This window comes from Solea senegalensis, linkage group LG12, assembly GCF_019176455.1.
Source record: "Solea senegalensis isolate Sse05_10M linkage group LG12, IFAPA_SoseM_1, whole genome shotgun sequence".
Classification (NCBI taxonomy): Eukaryota; Metazoa; Chordata; class Actinopteri; order Pleuronectiformes; family Soleidae; genus Solea; species Solea senegalensis.
The window spans coordinates 9,875,499-9,894,572 of NC_058032.1; the positions used below are offsets into that span (position 1 = coordinate 9,875,499).

General features: G+C 41.9%; 1 protein-coding gene across 1 annotated transcript; it reads right to left on the reverse strand.

The window, feature by feature from the left end:
- Window positions 1–3,767: 3,767 nt before the first annotated feature.
- On the reverse strand, window positions 3,768–18,479 carry f8 (coagulation factor VIII, procoagulant component). The gene is made up of 27 exons (XM_044040606.1): window positions 18,223–18,479; window positions 17,462–17,565; window positions 17,245–17,367; window positions 16,175–16,387; window positions 15,852–16,034; window positions 15,604–15,707; window positions 15,164–15,284; window positions 14,798–15,077; window positions 14,541–14,706; window positions 14,320–14,407; window positions 13,694–13,911; window positions 13,441–13,585; window positions 13,153–13,362; window positions 12,151–12,899; window positions 11,927–12,069; window positions 11,597–11,762; window positions 11,226–11,465; window positions 10,678–10,906; window positions 10,389–10,571; window positions 10,153–10,269; window positions 9,741–9,812; window positions 9,539–9,624; window positions 9,270–9,425; window positions 8,558–8,702; window positions 8,281–8,426; window positions 7,224–7,406; window positions 3,768–5,524 (listed from the first exon to the last, which is right to left on the reverse strand). Exons 1-27 carry the CDS (start codon window positions 18,420–18,422, stop codon window positions 5,369–5,371), a joined length of 4,926 nt encoding a protein of 1,641 aa, XP_043896541.1. The 5' UTR covers window positions 18,423–18,479; the 3' UTR covers window positions 3,768–5,368.
- Window positions 18,480–19,074: the final 595 nt, after the last annotated feature.

Here is a 19,074-nt window from a genome sequence, read left to right on the forward strand (position 1 = left end):
GAACGTGTGGTGTCTCTGACCTTTGTGTGTGTGTGTGTGTGTGTTACTGAACCTGCATGTGAATTTACCACTGGGGCTGAAACAGTTACTCAATTAATTGACAATAGGAGTGTTGTTTTAAAGGAATTAAAACAAGATTTCTGATTTTGTCTGTTTCTTAAATGTGAATATTTTCTGGTTTCTTTGTTGCATATAACAAAGAAATCATTCACACAGAGTAGTTTTTGGACAAAACAGGACATTTGAGAAACACTGTTCAACATTTTATGGACCAAACCATAACTCGAGACGATGTCTACGAGACTAAATGAGTCGCTACCATGCGATTGACTCCTTAGTTATTTGTGTTAACAATCTGTTGAGGTATCAAAGTGGAAAACAACAAAAAACAGAACAGCTGCCTGTATGTCACATGTCACTTGACTGCACATTTCTGAGAATGAATATTGTCCAGTGAGAGTGTCTGCACCACTTCTCTCTGTGCATTAACTAATGTAACACTGTGGTTTGTCCAGTAGGGGGCCTCCCTCACCTATTATAGTGTGTGCACTGTCTTTGATAGAACCACAGTCCATGGGTTGAACTTATGGGAAGGATATTATGCAAAGGGAGACCATGAACACCTAAAGGAGCCCAGATTATATTCCAGGATAAGGAGCCTTTTTTTGCAATAAACTACAAATATTGTTGAAAACAAAAGTGTTTATTTTTAATTATTATTATTTAAGGGAACGTCGTCTCTCATGTGGAGGATAAAGAGGTTCACAATGGATGGAATCTGACATCCATTCTTGCCTGAATGTAGCTCCGTGTCTCTGCTTATGAAGTCTGACTATATTAATTCCTACTAATTGTTGTTTTGTCTTGAGATTTTTTTGTAGATTGCTTTCTTTTGTTATTGTTTTTACTATTTTGTCTCTGGAATTTGTCCTTGAGTGTCTTGATAAAAATAAAATGCATTATTATCATTTAGTTTTCCCCACCTTGATATGTGTGTCTGCGTATATATATATATATATATATACATATATATATATATATATATATACATATATATATATATATATATATATATACATATATATATATATATATACATATATATATATATATATATATACATATATATATACATACATACATACATACATACATACATACATACATACATACATACATATATATATATATGAAGAATATTCCTACAGTTTGAATTATACAGTGACATAACTGCAAGTATTTTGGGCTCTGTAGTAATCTTCAGATTCCCACACTGAAGTTTTCTGTGGTTGTGAAATTTTACTTTCAGGAGTTTTGCTGGAAACTTGTGAACGACATGAACCCACTGTGCTCAGTTACAAGTGTCCATGAGCAGCTCTTAAATATTACCCAGGAGGGATTAATAATTATGTCACATGGTTTCCATGAGACACAAGACAACACACTTACCAGTTAGTCATAGAAAATGAGTCATAGACGGCAAATGAAGTAAGAAATATAAAGATTTGTGAATAAATGACTGCTGGTGTTTAACATCACTGTGAAAATGTAGTACTGTTGCACTACAGTGTACAAATACAGTGTACTATTACTGGAGAAAGCAACAACAACAACACACACTAATGCTGGCACCTTGGACACTGTTGTGAAAGCCAACAAAAAAGAGTAGATAATGTCTTCAACTGTTTTGCCTCTTTTATCTTGTATCCACACGAGCCGTCAGACCACGGCAGGAAATGACGAGTGTGATAAAACTACTTTCTATTTTTCCCGCTTCTCTTTTCTTTTCCCCCTCTGCCACTTCACGAGAAGTGTCCCACGCTGATCTGCTGATGCAGAAATCCTTTACGTTGCTATCGCACATGTTGCTGACACGTTGTGACAGCAAGAAATAAAGTGTGCCAATCACTCGGAAGGTTTCACATTCACCGCGGATTCACTGCGGGTGGATTTCATCATGGCAAAAGACAGAAAGTGTACCATTACTGTGTGTACTTTTGGATATTTGAGTTGTATTTTTGTGGTTCAGTTTAAATCCCTTGTGTTAGTTTCCTGATTTTCTGTCCATGTGCTGCTCGTCTTTGTCTGCTTTCCCTCCTCTGATCGTCTGTCCCACCCTGATGTCTTTCACCTGCGTCCAATCATCCCCGACTTCCTCATGTATTTGTCTCTGTGTGCGCGCTCACTCTTCTTTGTCAGATTCTGTCCATTGTGAACCTCTTTAATCCTCCACACGAGGGTCACAGGGCCAATCCAAGCTGACATAGGGCTTTTTAGTACAAGGTAACAGCACCGTGTGTGACCCCTCCCTTTGTCAGATTATTTGCTTTATTTCATGTCTTTTACCATCCTTGTGTCTGGATGTTTTCAGATTTTGGATTCTTGAGTTGGTTCATTAAAGACTTTGATTTAGAGTCAGTAAACCTACATGTGATGACTAGAAGTGACTGTGTTTCTTTGAAGGGAACAAAACCAGAAAACACCGACAAGGGTGTTGACAGTGTTGCATTTTCCTAAAAGTGGAAGAAAAATGTAGCAATGCTGTAACTTTGTCTCTAGTTGCAGTGGCAAGCTTGCGGTCTGCGGTAAAATGAAATGAGGGTGGGGAAAAAAAGGAGGAAATTCAAAACACTGAAACTTTTGCTGGACACATGCCAAATAATAAACTCAACAACAGCCAGTCTGAGCATAGAGACAGAAGCTCAACAGTACTCAACACACGTCAGCTTGTCATATACATTAATACTTTACATCAAGTAGTATTTACGTTTGTAGTAAATTGAATAAAACCATTGGTCATAAATTGCACAAAACACTGATGAGTTACATAACACACAGTGTCTGGCTTGTTTTGCAACACAGTTTTATTCATTCTAAACTTGTTTCTTTGATAAGTAATATTGTGAAAATGTTAGTGTTGCACAACTCAACATTCCAGAACTATGACATCACATTCTATAGGTAACATTGCCTTCTAGGACTGAGTGTCGTATACTTTTATAGTTTGACAGATTATTTTAGAGCCATGTTGTACGAGACACTTCTCATATTCTAGTTTCTTATGCCAAAATCTTTGAAACGTTCCATTTCAGAACTGTGATGTCACGTTCTATAATTCCCCTTAAACGGAATCTTCTCACAATTCTTGAATTCTTAACTTTAGAGTCTTGGCGCTCATGTGTGTGCATTTTAAATGTATGTGAGCATTTACAGTCATCTTTCTGTCTGTGGAAAGTTATTTCACTTGTATGTTTGCTAAGGAAGTTGTTGTTTTGTTGTTGTCAATTTTTATTATGTTTGCCTCAGAGCAGCATAATTCACAAAAATAAAGACTGGATTTTGATGACATTTTTTGTGTGGGAAGAAGCTCAAGGAAGAAAATATTACATTTTAGTGGAGGTTTATGAGGTTTGACTACTTTGTGAATGGTTTGGTTTCACATTGACCATGCTGGGATCATAACTGTGGTTGAGTTTAGGCACAAAAAGGCACACGGTGAGAGCTACTAGAAGATCTTTGCCATGGAAAGACACTGCATGTGTAGCTCTCTATAAGAATACACTGGATTGTCCTCACAATAGATCCTACAATGCAACATAATCTCCACATTTTAGCACAGTTTCACTGTGAGGGAATATCATTTCTGTGACACGGGGTTGCTCGTGGTGGAGCAGGTGCTAATGTTTGCAGCTGGCATTAATTCACCAAATACCTGTTGTCACAACTAAACATTGTACTACATTGTAGTCAAATGTACAAACACGCAGTCACTGTTATAAACAGCCTCAGTTTATTTTCTAGAAATCTTACAAATGCTTTTCCCCATGTTGAGCTTGTGTCTCTCACAGCCCTGAGATTTAAACAGAGTCTGTCCTTGGCACCTCCTTATATGGGCGTCTGAGCAATCACACGCAGGTGCGGTGATGACGATGGCAGCTGCAAGTGGTTCATCGTTGATTATGTTTGAGGAGTGGATTTCAGTTTGGAGATTTTTTTTGATAGATTTAATTTGGAAGTGGTCATTTTTGCAATAAGGTGTGTGTAAATTGTAAAAAAAAAAAACAGATATTGACATAATTACTCAGTTATCAGTGAGTGATTTATAACCTTTGACTGATACATGATGTGTTTAATTTGTAATGGTGTGCCTTTCATTAAAAACAATTCATGTGATACCCCAACCTTGTTATCAAAGTAACTTAGTAACTTTTACTCTGAGTACATTTTACACTTTTTTATTACTTTAACTAGAGTACATTTTTTTGACCAGTACTTTTACTTGTACTTCAGTAAAAATGTATCAAAAATAGTGGTACTTCAGTCACCTCAGTTTTTTGGTGAATAAAAGCACCTCGATCCATTGTGATTTAATGTTTGTGTAACATTTACTACGGCACCTGAAGTTCAGTCTCTTGCATATTTGTTAGCCTGCAGTTGTTGTTGCTGGTTCGTTCACACGCCGCAAACTCAATCTCACCAGCTCTTTCATTGGAAGTGAACACAGGTGCTCTGTTGTGCCGCTGAGATAATGAGACTCTGTGTTATTCTTTTCAGAGGGAGATAAAACGTGACAGCCAGGCATGATTTGCGACGGCTACGTCTCTGCCAACACATGTCCTGTCTGGTACTACACTCGTCTCCAAAGGAAACACACCTCCAGCCCGGAAACTTCCTCAAATGATAATGAGGTGATAGAGCGTGGTTGGACCTACAAACATGTTTCTCTTACTGTTGCCAGTCACCCCATAATTTCACCAGGTCTACAACTTGTTTTCCCCTCAGCGCAAGCTTTAACAGAGGAATGTTGGAGCTGATTCGCTCATTGTTTCTACCAGGACAACCTGGTGGAGGTGGATAAGCCAAAATAACAGAGAACAAGATAAAGCAGGAAGAAAACAAAAGGAAAGGAAATCTCTTATGGGATTTTTACTAGTACGGTTACTCTCACCTGCCATGGTGTAAAGCTTTGAAAGTGATTGTTAAAATGTTGTGTCCCTGTATATCTGTGTTGGGGGTTGTTATGAAGCCAAACTAAAAAGAAACATTTTGAACTTTTCCAATGACATACAGCCAGTTAAACTGGACACATTCTTCAGAGTCATGGGTCTATCGTATTTACACAAGCTTAACAAGGTTCTGTAGTTTGCGCAGCTTATCCGCTAAAAGTGTTAGCTATACCTTTAACACGTTATATCCACTTTAGTAGCGCCACATTAGCAAAAAAAAACAACAAAAAAGGTGAAAATGTAAACAACGTCGTGGCTGCATAAGAAATAGCTTTTCTTGTACAAAGTCCTAAAAAGTGATGTATAACTTAACTCCTCCTTCTTTACATACACACACACACAGGCTGGTGAGCGCAGTGCCTTTAGAACACCTGCTGCGTGTCACAGCCCAGGATCTCCAGACGCAGGGCGATGCTGTTGATCCAGCCCCGCGGGTGGATGCGGAGGTAACGGCCGAATAAGGGAGGATCAAAAACAGCGACAGCTTCCTCGTCCGGGTCGTTGTTTCCTGTGAAGATCTGAGGGTAGAGGAAAGAAACAAAGACAAAACGCCAGCCCTTTAGTAGATGAAGATTGTTATAAACAGTAAATACAAAATAATTACAAGTAAGTCTAACATTTTATTTCCATGGATGTGGATTTTGGATGGCACAATATAAAGATTAGTTTTACTCCCAGTTTTATAAAGCACACTTGGCCAAAGTGATGTACACAGTAATAGCAAACTTCTCAAACTACGGAAGAGGATTAGGGTCAAATGAGAATTCTTTTATATCAAACTGTATTAAAAACCAAAGAGAATTAAAAAGTGAGTTGGCCTGCCTCATGTGCAAAGGCAACTCATTCCGGTTTTGGGTCAGTCCATCTTAAGAAAGACTAACGAGCCGACATGAGATTCTGGTCCAAGGCCAACCGCAAAAAGAGGAAGGAGATGGTGGTGGCGGAGGTGACAAGAATAGAGGAAGAGCGTTACAAGATCAAGGCTGTGTCGCAGGGCCGACAGGGAAGCTGGACAACCTGGGAGGGAGTTCAACCGAAACAACACCTGGTCAGACCTGTGGAAGATTCCGCAGGCAGGGCTCAGCTTCTTCATCCGCTCAACCTACGACGCGCTTCCCTGCCCTCGGAACCTTCACCAGTGGTTCGGGAGTGAGGAACAACCGCGCCAGCTTTGTCACAGAGGGTGGGGGAAGGAGAACCAAGAGAAACACCTTGGCCGTTTTCCCCTTACCAGGAGTGGAACATGAGAGTCGACCTTGACAAGCAGCCCAGTTCCCGGTTGAGATCACTGCAACATATCTCCGCCCCGACATAGTGGTGTGGTCCACCAAGGCAAAATCCGTGTTCCTCACTGAGCTCACAATACCAGCCGAGGGGGGGATGGAGGCAGCCTACGAACGCAAGAAGGCCAAGTACTCAGAGCTGGCTGCTGAGTGCTGGGAGGCTGGCTGGAGGACCACCATCTACCCAGTGGAGGTTGGATGCCGAGGCTACATGGGGCTGTCAACCATACGCCTTCTGAGGGACGCAGGAGTGACCAGAGGGAACCTGAAAAAGGCAATTAAAGAGCTAGCAGAGGAGGCCGAGAAGGGGGGCTTTTGGCTCTGGCTAAGGAGGAAAGACAAGAGCTGGGGAAAAAACAACTAACCCCGACAACAGCTGCAGGGGGTGACAGGGAGACGTCCCTGTCACTGCTCCACCACCAAGAGACGTTCCAGGGTTAAAGGAGCGAAACGTTGGTGAATGGTGGTTCCTGGCTGATGACCCTGCAGCTGACCCGTGGGCACCGGAGGAGGTGCGACTGGCAGCAATGCCTAGCAGGTGTTCCACCTACCTGTACATTTCACTGGATTCAAAATCTCAAAGTGATGCCGAGGAAAGAAACTTTGGCGAGTTGTCTCACTGGAAAAGAGCTGGACTTGACCACCGAGCTAAATCTGTGGATCAAGTTTAAGATGGTCCAGTCTCACACCCAGGTTTATGGCTGTAGGCGTCAAATACTGACTTAAAGAACCCAGATCGACATGAACTTTTGAGGTGACCTGAGTCTTTTTATGATTAAAATGTAAAAAACCCTACAACGCACTCTCGTATTAGTTTCACAGAATACAGATTTTCCTGTTTTAGTGGCAAACGCCAATGAGTAAAGAAAATGTTGGACATTACACTCTTACAGACGAACCTGGTTTAGCAGTTTAGCAGAACTGTGTGCTGTACCTGTTCTCTCTGGGAGTTGTCCTCCAACACGCTGCTCCAGGAGACTTCATCGTGACTGACGGCGACAGAGAACTCTGTCACCATCATTTGGGTCAACAGTGACGTAGCTCCTTGTGTTATGACTCCAGTGATGCGTCTCACTTTACCCAAGTCAACCTGCAGCCACTCGTGTGGGTTGTCGTGCTGGGAAAAAATATGAAGAAGACAAAACAAACCAAGAAAAAAAACACATGATTAAAACAGCTTGTTTGGACATTCTATGTAATATACTTATTATGACAGCTATAATGTAACAATACTTTAGGAAAAAAGTTCCTGGTGGTGCATGTTTTTGATTTGATGTGATGATTCAAAGCTGAAACCCAGTGTAATAACAGCACTTTCCTGCTGGTCTCACACTAAATCCTCTTACATTGATATTACAAGGAAAAGTAAATCAGGGTTGATTATAATCTGTATCCTGCACGTGTTCCTGTTTAGGCTAACATTAAGACAAATAACCGAATGCTGTGTGTGACTGCTGGTAATAGGATACATGTTCCTTCAAGACCTCCAAGTTGTTGACATGGAGGTTGATCCAAAGTGTTTGGGTGACCTCTGTCCATTAATCACAAGTGTTGTGCGCTGTTTGGCGTGTGACTTTTAATGACAGCTCAACAGTTTGTCAGAAGGACAAATCACACCTCTAACGCTCACAGCTACAAAGTGTGAAATGGATAAGCCTGAGAGAGGGACAGGGAATGATGGGCGAGAGAAGTCTTATAATTGAGAAAAGATTTGGCTTAGACCAGTGTTTCCCAACCCCTGGTCCTCGGCAAACACTGCCCTGCATGTTTTAGATGTTGCCCTGCTATAACACACCTGATTCAGATGGTCAACAACAAGCTCTGCAGAAACAAGAGCTGCTCATCTGAGTCAGGTGTGTTGGAGCAGGGCAACATCTAAAACATGCAGGGCAGTTTCCCCTGAGGACCAGGGTTGGGAAACACAGGCTTAGACTGTGTAATAAACCTGGATTGCAAAGTAGAATAGTTGTTTTTGTTAATATAGTCTGTACCTTTGGCCTCCAGGCATTGGCTCCTCCTTCCTGATGCAGCCGGGCCAGGTAGGGGCTCCACTTACGCAGCAGAGACGATTGAAATGAGGAAGCACTAAAGCTACTGTCAGGAATCCCCCTCTGGAGTCCAAGAGGGATGGAGCAGCCTGGCAACATACACACACACACACACACACGTACACAGAGAAACACTCACTCAGGTGTACACAGAGTCAGTCTCCGCATTGTCATTCAGAGACACGAACACTTCAGTAATTTACGGCCCGGTGGAACTCACTGTTGAGATCGCAGCCCAGCAGCTCCAGTCGGAGAGCAGGCTTTTGCACAAAGCTGAACGGCTCAATCCTGACGTAGCGAGCCACAAACGGCGGAACGAAGTGGTTGATTTTCACCCTGCTACTGTCCATGTTGCCGTGAAATACCTGAAAGGTGAACAGTTTATCATTTAATACTATATTTGTGGACCATAGACAGATTGGAATGATGGCGTTTCCAGACATAGGACATACATATATACGTACATATTAGCTGGTAAAGATCACTGAATCGAGTATCAGTAAAAGAAGATTTTCCACATAAATACTTCACTAACTGTGTAAGAACGTGGTCGGTTAATTTCCTTTTATGGGAGCTGAATATTGCTTATACAGTTTGAAATGGGTTTTTATGGCTATGCAGCAGTGCAGCTAATAGGTGAGTCGTTTAAAAGATATAAAATGACTTTATCAGACCGAGATTAGTACCGCAGATACTCAAGGGTGTGATATCGGTATCAGAGTGGTATGAAGCCATCACCACAGAATACACAATGGAGCACAAGGATAATGTCAATGTTCTCGTCGTCTGTTTATCTGTGTGATGAGAGAACTGCGTGTTCCTGGTATTCTGGGCTCAGCTTCTGTAATGCAGAGAAACTCATTTCCTGAAGAATGAACCTTTTATTATTAATAATAATAATATCACTATTGAGATCTAAGTTGAGGTCATACCTTGTTCTGCCGGGTGCTGTTTCCTCTGTAAATCATCCAGTTATCCAGGTCCAGACTGTAGGCGACAGTGAAGAATGTGATGTAGTGGTCCCTCAGCTTTGACCTGACTCCCTGTGTCTGCACACCATGCAGCAGGGTTGGCCTCTGGAGGTCCACCTAACATTAGACACATTGCATTTAACTCTGCTCATGTGGAGATGACACGGAATAGCACATAATTGTCATAGATCACAGTAAAAACAGACATTAAAGGAGAAAGATTGTCTGACCTGTAGCCATGACATCTTGTTTCTGCCCATCCAGGCGTTGATGTAACCGGTCAGATCCAGCCTCGCCAGCCGAGGCTCCCAGCTATCTGGACACACACAAGTAAAACACGTGTAAATGTCGATGTTTTCATGAAGCTATTTTCATTTTTCCGTGCACTAGTTCTCATATGTATTTGACAAGACGACAACAAAAGTGTCTTACCGATGTAATCTGATGCCGTGATCTGGAAATCCTCAATTCTTCCCGATTTCATGCCCAGAGGCAACACACATCCTGCATGTTGTTTCATGAAAAGTTCAAATATAAAAAAAGTTTTAGAACTATGGAAGTGTTCCCGCAGGACAGCGTGTGGGTTGGGTTTCATGTGATTAGCATTATTTCCCAAACACTCTCAATAAAAGTCAAAATGTTTGCAGCACTGCCAGCACCTGTTTGAGGCTGACACACTTACTACACACTGGAAAACAAAAGAACAGCATGTATTCTCAGTCTCAGATTATCAAACTGCCATTCCTGGATCCCCTGGCTTATTACTGCTAGATTATACCCTACTACAAGTGCCTTATAAACAAACTAAAAACAAAAATAACACATGTATGACACATCAACCTACGTGGATTATACACCAGTAGTTTAGCCCTCATGCCGGCCATCTGGTAATCTCCAACAGTGCACTCCACCAACCAAGTGCCCACTGTAGGGGGTCTCATCTCTACTGTGCCAAACACTCCTGGAAGGGGGAGGGACATAAATAAGACAACATGCAATGGAGGAATCTAGGAGATGGATTTGGAAATAAAAGGCATTAAATACTAGTTGACAAAGGTATGAATGTGTATGTGCAATTACCAGGGAAAAGGTTGTAGACCCCCAGCCGGTGTTCCTCGTCAGTGCGAACGGTGAACGGCAAACCGTGGAAGTGCACGGCGTGGTACTCGCCGTCACTTCCTACATTCAACAAGTGCCACCTCACCTGCTGGTGCTGGGCGACCAACAGACCGGGTAGTGTCTCAGCCACATAACCATTGATTGCTACACGGGGGGGGAAAAAGTCCGAAAAACTACTTAGTGAGGAAACACGACATAGTGGGTTTGTTTAGAAATGACACCACCGCTCGTTAATCTTCACTATCCTGACCTGCAAACTTGTTGCTGGTGTGATACCAGGGATCCTCAGTGTTGACCTGACACGGCGGCACACAGTGCTTCTGTAGATTCTCTTCCAGGTACCAGCTTTTAGTTTCATCAAAGGTGTGGAAGAGCAGGGAAAACTCCTGGATGTCTGGCTGAGTGTTCTGACGAGTCCGAAGGGTGCCGGGCTTACAGACGACCAGTGGACCGATCAGACCTGAGTGAAGGTCCCTCTCCTGAAGAACATACAAAAACAATTTTTCCAAAATACTATAAAAATTTAAATATGTAATGTCTTGAAATGTTTGAACATTTCTTTGTCCTTTTGTTTATATAAAGATTCAAGTGAATTTAAAGAAAGTTTACCATCTTTCCTGGAAAAATCTGCTTTGTGTATGTATTGCAAAATTCAATTCTAATCTTAGCCCTAAACTTCCAACACTGGTCGTTCTGAGGAACTAAAGATGGAAAAGAGTAAATAAATAAACAAACAAACACACACATAATCAGTACAAGTTGTGTGTGAAGGCTACGTGTGTGCACATGGAAGCAGACCTTGTCAACAGTGGAATAGTAAGCTCCGGTCTTGCAGGCAAATTCAATGTCAGTGGGTCCTTGTTTCCTGGTTATCCTCCAGTTGTAGGTCCGTGCCTCCCCAGGAGCCACAGGCTCTCCTGGAACACCCGGTGGTGCAGAGGAGGCATAGGTTTGAGCTATGCCGGCCCCTTGGCTGCGGTCATAGACTCCGTGCAGGTGAAACGAGTACGGCCTGGATGCCTTGTTTTTGAAGATCACCTTGAATAAGAGCACGAGGGAAACGATATCAATCATCAGTAAATTTGTACAGTAAATTTGTGATATGAATCGACAGTGTTGACGTTTTCCCCGCATGCACTTCAAAGTAAACGTTCTTTTGTGTCGCTCACTGTCACAAGGTCGTTAATCTCAGCTCTGATGAACGGTCCCATGATTCCCAGGTGTTCCTGAAGCTCTCCTATGTGTACGGGATGGAGGAAGTCTTCATCTCTGTAGCCTCTGAACACCACCTTCTTATACTGTGGCAGGAACTTCCTCATCCCTCGACGCATCTCTCTGAAAAAGAGGCGTTGAGTCAATGCTTTGACATTGATTGTAAAGGAAGGTAGTTACAAATGTTGGTGAAGGAGATGAAAGAAAAAAATCATAGTTTCAAAATGTGTCACACTATCTTTGCTAACTAACGTCCTATCAAATCTGGACGAAATATTATTACTGACCTGGGTTTGATGAGCTGATGTGGTTTTTTGATGCCGTAGTCCCACGCGATCTCCTCTGCAGCGATGTAGAAAGTGCGGTATATATTGCCTCCTGAGCGTGGGTCCAGGTAATCTGAGGAAAACATATCTGATGTGGTGTTCATCTAAAATAAAGGAGAACATAAATTCATGAATGAATACATTGCTACAGGTGAGTGGGAGAGTACCAGAAATGGTAGCAGTACCTGACTGCTGTAGTCATAGTCGTACTCCAGGGACAGATCCGTTTGTGTTCTGTTGTTGTTTTCAGTGGTGTAGTTGTATTTCCGGCCAGGTTCAGTCTGGATGTGATTTTTCCACACAAAGCTTTCAACCCTTTCTTCCGAAGCACCCGGCTCCACCGGTGACACTGTCTTTCCATCACTGTTCAATAAGATCTCATTGCTTTCTTCCGACGTCTCCATTGACTCTGTCGTATCACTTGACGTTTCACTCCATTCCTCAGACTTTACCTCGGCACTAGCGTCAGTCCAGTTTTCCATTTTCTCTCCACCCATCTCTATCCCAGCAGCTCCATCTTCCGAGGCTCCCGAGGTGATGTCTCCATGTGTACAGTTTCCCTCGACTTGTCTTCTCTGTCTGCCGCCTCTCCTTTCTCCACTGTCAGTCTTGTTCTTGCTAACTATCCGCTGCCCATTCCTCTCGATGGCCTCCAGGATATCCTGAGGGATTCCTCCCTCTGACACATTGTTTGGGGTTTCTTCGTCTTCTGATGATCCTGTGACTCTCCTCAGCTGAACCAAAACAGTATCATTCTGAGGTCTTCTGCTTCTGGGCCGTAGACTGATCTGATCGATGTAGTCAGAGAGATCCTCTTCACTTCCGTCTCGATCGACTAGCGGGAGCTCTGCATTGTCACAGGGACGGACGGTGTACTGGATGCTCATGCCGCGGCTTTTGAGGCTGCCGTCAAAGGCACTGATCTCCCACTCACCTGAGAGAAGAGAGAGGTCATGTGACTTGAGTGGAAGTAGGTCCTCTGATGGCAGTACACCAGTAAATACGTCGCATAGTGGCCTTAGAGCTTAAAGAGCTCAAAAAGCGTAACATGTATTTAATCACATTTATGTTACAACCAGGACCTTGACCTGGAGCTTCAAGTCCGCCTATGAGGCCCTTATTAGCTTAATCTGTGACTAAATCACACCAGAGAAGTAACAGGTTTACGTTTATGTCCAGAAGCTTACCTGACAACTCTGTCTCCATGGGAACAGTCATGCCAGTCATGGGGAACAGGGTGAGAACTGACTGGTAAAGGCCTTGGTACTGAAACAGGTTTCCCGTAAAGTAAACAGAAAGGAAGTCACTCTGGGTTCCCACACTGGCCACATGCCAGAATGTGACATCAGTCTGACACATCACGAACTGACGCCCGCTGAACATGATGCCATTCACACCTGGGAGAGAAAGGGACATACTGATACTGAGCATTGCTCCTCGCTATATACCCAAACACAACTTCAAAGTGAACTCACTGTAAATGACATTGGAGTTGTAGAATTCCGGGTCGTTGAGGTTTGAGGAGTTCTGGTTGTACTTCTGCATGTTTTCATTGAAGTACCAACTTCGGTTCTCATCAAAGACAGCGAAAGTCAAACTCCACTCTTTATCTGGGCCCACCTGCACGCAACCATGCGTTCAGTAAAGGAAACAAAACATAAAATTACATTCCACCTTCACGCTGGTTAAGTGCTATATTATGTGCAGATTCTTAAACATTCTTCTGACCAGGCGTCCTCTTCTGTCGATGGCATCATACTTGCAGATGAGCAGCGTGCCCACCAGTCCCGATACCAAGTCCCTCTCTGGTGAGACAGTGCTCTGATACAGCTGGGTGAGACACTGGGGGTCTCCCTGCAGGGGCCCATCATCTGTTGTTAGCCTCCAAATGTAGCCAAACGTCCCGTTCGGGGGCACGCCCATGGAGCGCAAGTCCTGCTCTGCATCTGTTTAATGAAAGGAAATTAGATGTTATAAAAATGGATGTAACAGTAAGTCATTTGGGATGTTAACTACATAAAACAGCATGACAGACAATAAGACAAACAAAAAGTGTGCAGAAAGATTATTTTTCTCTTCCCGTAAAACATGAAAATAGTGTTGAAGATTTATCCTGCACAAAGTGTTACATTGATCCAAATAAATATGATATATAATATTATCAATTTATATTTACATTAATCATCCTTCAGCTCTGATGACTGTGGAGAGATTTGGGCTTTGAAAACAACATATGATATGAAAACCCCTCATGAAATCATCATATTTTCTATTATAAAAAACATACAAAAGGAGTTGTCTTAGAAATACACAGTTTCTGGTGTGTTTGTTTGTGTCTTTGCTTTAAGATTTACCATTTGTGCTTCGCTGGAGTGGGGAGATCTTGGTCAGGCCATTGGGGTAAATATTAAAGGGTCGACTGGCCAGGTTTCTAAAAGTGATCTGGAAACACAAGAAAAACCCACAGAGGCTCAACGGACAAATCAAACAAAGATCTTCTCCTTTCACAGATTATCATTTATTTATTTCTATTCTAGCTCCTTTACCCCATATTGTCATAAAAATAGTGACTCACGTGGAACTGATCATTGACTTTTCCTTTCAGAAGTGGACCCAGTAAGTTCTTGGCAGGGCTTTTCCTCACAGTGAACGATGCATCCGTGTATTCTACATACACAACCTTTTTGTACTTGTAACCCAGGTGATGGGGCGACGCAGGGAAATATCTGGACTTCAAATCACTGGCGAGGCCGAGAAATTGAAATCACAGTTCAGTTCAACACTCACTTTTAGATCTTCTTCTTCCTCTTTCACCCACTCCAGCTCTCCTACCTGTCTGTGGGTTTGAGGTGAGGTGCGTAGTCCCATGTGACTTCCTCAGCAGCAATAAAATGCTCCCAGGTTTTTGAGTCCTGTCCTCTGCTGGATCTCACCTGCACTTGAGGTTTCCTAGGCTGAAAGCTTATAGTATTGAACAAATGCTCGGAATATTCCTCACTGTAGTCTTCACCATAGTCGCCCAATTCACTGTGTTTGACGTTACGCAGATCTGGTCCCGGCACGGCGACGACTTCGGGGCATTTCTCCACCGTGAACAACGCGTTCATACCATCTGTGGGGGGCAGTAGTGCATTATAACAACCAGAGAAATGACTCCAATGAAGATTTTTTGCCAGAGTAACAGATGTGTATTGTTACCGTGGCGATGTGAATGGATCTGACAGCTGATGAGGAAGCGTCCGATCGTAGCAGGTCTCATTTCCGCTGTGATAAAGGTCATGGGGGTCACCTCCATGGTGACCTTACGATGAGTCAACACCTGAGAAAACAACAAAAAAACAAAGCCAATACACAACACAGGAATGTGATAATAAATTACAGATCACATTTACACATTTATATAAAACACTTATTTAAACTAGGAATCATTCAAAGCACATACAATAATACATTTTATTTGTAAGTGCCTTTCAAACACTCATGGTCACTTTACACCTTAAAAAAGAAGATAAACCAAAGAGACAAACACAGTAGATAGGAGTTTAAAACTGAATACCAGAGTTTAAAATGCAGAATAATGTAGCAGAAGACTTCAACTGCACTACAATCTCTAAAATTCTTAAATTGAATTGAATTACCTGCAGAGAGTGATCCTGGAACTGAATGGAGTGGATTTCAGGCGCTGAGCCTACGCCAATCAAATGCCAAAACACATGATTGCGGCCTTGACACATTGTCAAACCTACAGTGAGGGAGAGAGAGAGAAAGAAATGAGGTCAAATTCCTTGTACGCAGCCACTGATACACAGAAGAGTGTTAGCAACACTTAACATTACCACATGACATAGTGGAACAAACTCTGTGTGCGGACATTGTGTCTCATTACCAGGTAACGTAGAGTTAATATATCCATTGATGGTGTGGTATTTCTTCCTGTTATTGCTCCTCTTGAACTTCTCTCGGCTCATCCTCTCTCCTAACTCTCCATACCAGCTCTTGGTCTCGTCAAATACTGCAAAAAACAGGACAAATGCTGGGCTTCTCCTCTTGCCTTCGTCTGTGAGGGCACCTGGAAAAGAGGTAAGCACATAATGCCGACATAAAATATACAGAGAGGTGCAGCAAAGACTCAGCGGTGAGGCAGGAAATAAAGTTATATAAGGTTTCTGAAGGCTGCACAAGCGACAAGTTTACAAAAGTAATACTGACTGGATTTGCAGATGAGCAAGGCACCGATGAGTCCCGAGTTGACGTCTCTGACTGTGTCCACCTGGGAGGAGTATGAGTAAGTGAGGCAGTCAGGGTCGCTGCTGGTGGGTCCATCTTTGGGACTGATGTCCCACACATATTCAAAGTATCCTCCTGGAGAGACGGCATCATCCTCCTTCTCCTGACCCGCTGTAGAGTCATCGTACCCAGCTCCTGGAAATAAAAGACATGCAGCATGACTCGTTCAGGAGAAGTGGGTGAAAACAGGAAAGCTACTTTGTTCATGTCCTCAGAGAAAGGATAGGAGTCATTATTATATCCTCTACTAACAGCCCGGAAACTCAAAAGATGTAAGTTGCTGATGAATAAAATGATTGAATCAGTTGCTGTGATTCACGACGATGTGCAACAAAAACCAACAGGGCACAAACTTTTTTCCTCGCCATTCACTTCTGATTAAGCTGCATCATGGATGCGACAGGAGCAGCTTTTCAGATTATGATTAACTTCGCGAGAAGAATCTAACCAGTGGCAGGAAGACGTGAGTCATTTACAGGAAGTGACTGCTCGGAATCTGCAGCAGCATTAGGACGTGAGCCAAAGTCTGCCAAAGGATTTATTTGCGAAAGCTTCTCACATCATGTTTATACCATTATCACATTTGCAGACATCTATTGTAGATGTTTTTTGTTGATACCTGGTGAGTGTTTGGCTCTAACATGCTGTACAAAACCTGCACACACAAGATAATGGAAACCGTTGCAAATTTCAATTTCTCAGGAATGAGGGGGGTGACTTTTTGGGCAAGTAAACCTTTTTTTATTGACGATTACATCCACAATTAATCACCCAAGAGTGATTAAATGTAATTTTAAACGTCTTTAAATGCCATTGCTCACTTTTGGCCACAGGTCGAACATCTGACTAAGATTAAGGTCACTTTGGCGCTTTTTTAATTTCTTCCTTTCTAAATGCTGAGTCAAGTTCTTGCTTATAACCATCATTTGACCAAGGTGATCAGAATGCTGCTGACTAATAGGCAGTTTGTAAAAAGGTTACTTTCACTTTACCTTCAGACTGTTTCCAGTATGTGACTCCAACAGGGCTGATACTGTAGGACTGAGAGGCAAGGTTTTTGAAGTGGACCACCACCCGATCACCAGCCTGGGCAACGATCACCGGACCTTGAATACCTGCAACAAGTGGACAAAAAAGTTTCCTTTACGAATTCACAAAAACAATAAAAAAAGAAGAAACAAGCTGTGAACATGATGAGCGGAGACCCACCTGTCCATGCTGGTCTTGGCTTGGGGACAGTGTATGTAGAATCTGTATACTCCCTGTAAACTGCCTTGATGTATTTTTGTGTAATGTCTCTGGATCTTGATCTCCTGAAAATATAAAGTAAAGTCCTGTTGCCTATTTCCTTCTACTCTCTTAAAGCAGAAATCACTCAGACAGCACAAACCACTGCTTCATCCAAACATAACTTAACACGTTTCTTAGACCACCACCCAATGTAAGGTATATTACACCACAGCTGCCCTAAATGAACAACATTAGTATTTATCAAAACCATTTGTTTATGTTTCTGTAATGGTTAATACACCAGTATGTAGAAACTCTTTCACTGAAATGATATTTTTAATGCTGAAAGGTTATCATATTTGTTATCCATGGATATTCAAATTGATTATTTTACAAAAATAAATAGTAAAGCATATTATTATTTCTTGATTAAGACATCAAATTAGAGATATTCACTTGCATTCCTAAACAGAGAAATTAGTTTTAGTGGTTGAATGCTTTTTTATAAATAATGCTTTTTTTAAAGGGTTTAAACAACGTTTTGAAATATTTGATTAAAAATATTTGTTTTTATGACAGTTGTATGTGTACTGTATAAAGCATACTATTACATGACACTTTAATAACGTAAATGTCAAAAAAAGTTCTTCCTTGGGCCATAATGGCCAGAACCTCCTTTTCTGCGCACAGACATTTTCAGATCAGACGTCACTAAAGAATCACAATAAAGACATATTGACCTTTGTTCAGCTGACGGTGGTTCAGCATCTTCCAGATGAATATAGTCCCAGCCGATTTCTACAGCTGCTACAAAGTATTCTCTGACCGTGGCGGAATACTGCGGGTCTTCGTCTGCGGAGGAGCAGAGCGGCATCATCATCATCACCACCACCACCATCACCATCATCATCATCATCAGCAGCACACGTGTCGCTGTCATCGCGGTGTGCGGCACCTGTCACACAGACTACAGTCCGGTCTGCTGCTCCTCCTGCTGCCTGTCATATTTAAAGGCAATGGGTGTGCTGGGGTGGGGGGACGGAAGTGGCACGTGGGGGCACGTGAGATCTGAAGTGTGTCTAACAGACTCACAAAGCTGAAGTGCAATAAAATAATCCCACAATTACACAGTGACCTCAAGTGCAGCCTACTCAATCGAATATATTATCTAAATAATACACAAACAACTCTAAACAGATCTATCTATCTTTTAAATTAACATGAATATTATTGATAATAATAATAACAATATTATTATCATTATTGTTATTATTATTGTTATTATTAACAACAACAATAATAATAATGATGATAATAATAAATAATTTCATTTTTTCATTGGCTTTCATTTGAAGAGACTCACTGACTCTAAACCAAAACCGAATTATTTTACTGTTCTAAAGAAAAACCTCTATTTTTACTGTTTCTAACAACTTGTATTAATCAGTACTTTAAAAAAAAATGTTGACATCCTTGTATTTCTACCTTTGTTGGTTTCATGATAGGTTTGTTCACCAATCAATGCATGTTATATTACAATACAATTATAATCCATCATGAACATGAGTATATACTACAAATAAGTGCCCTTT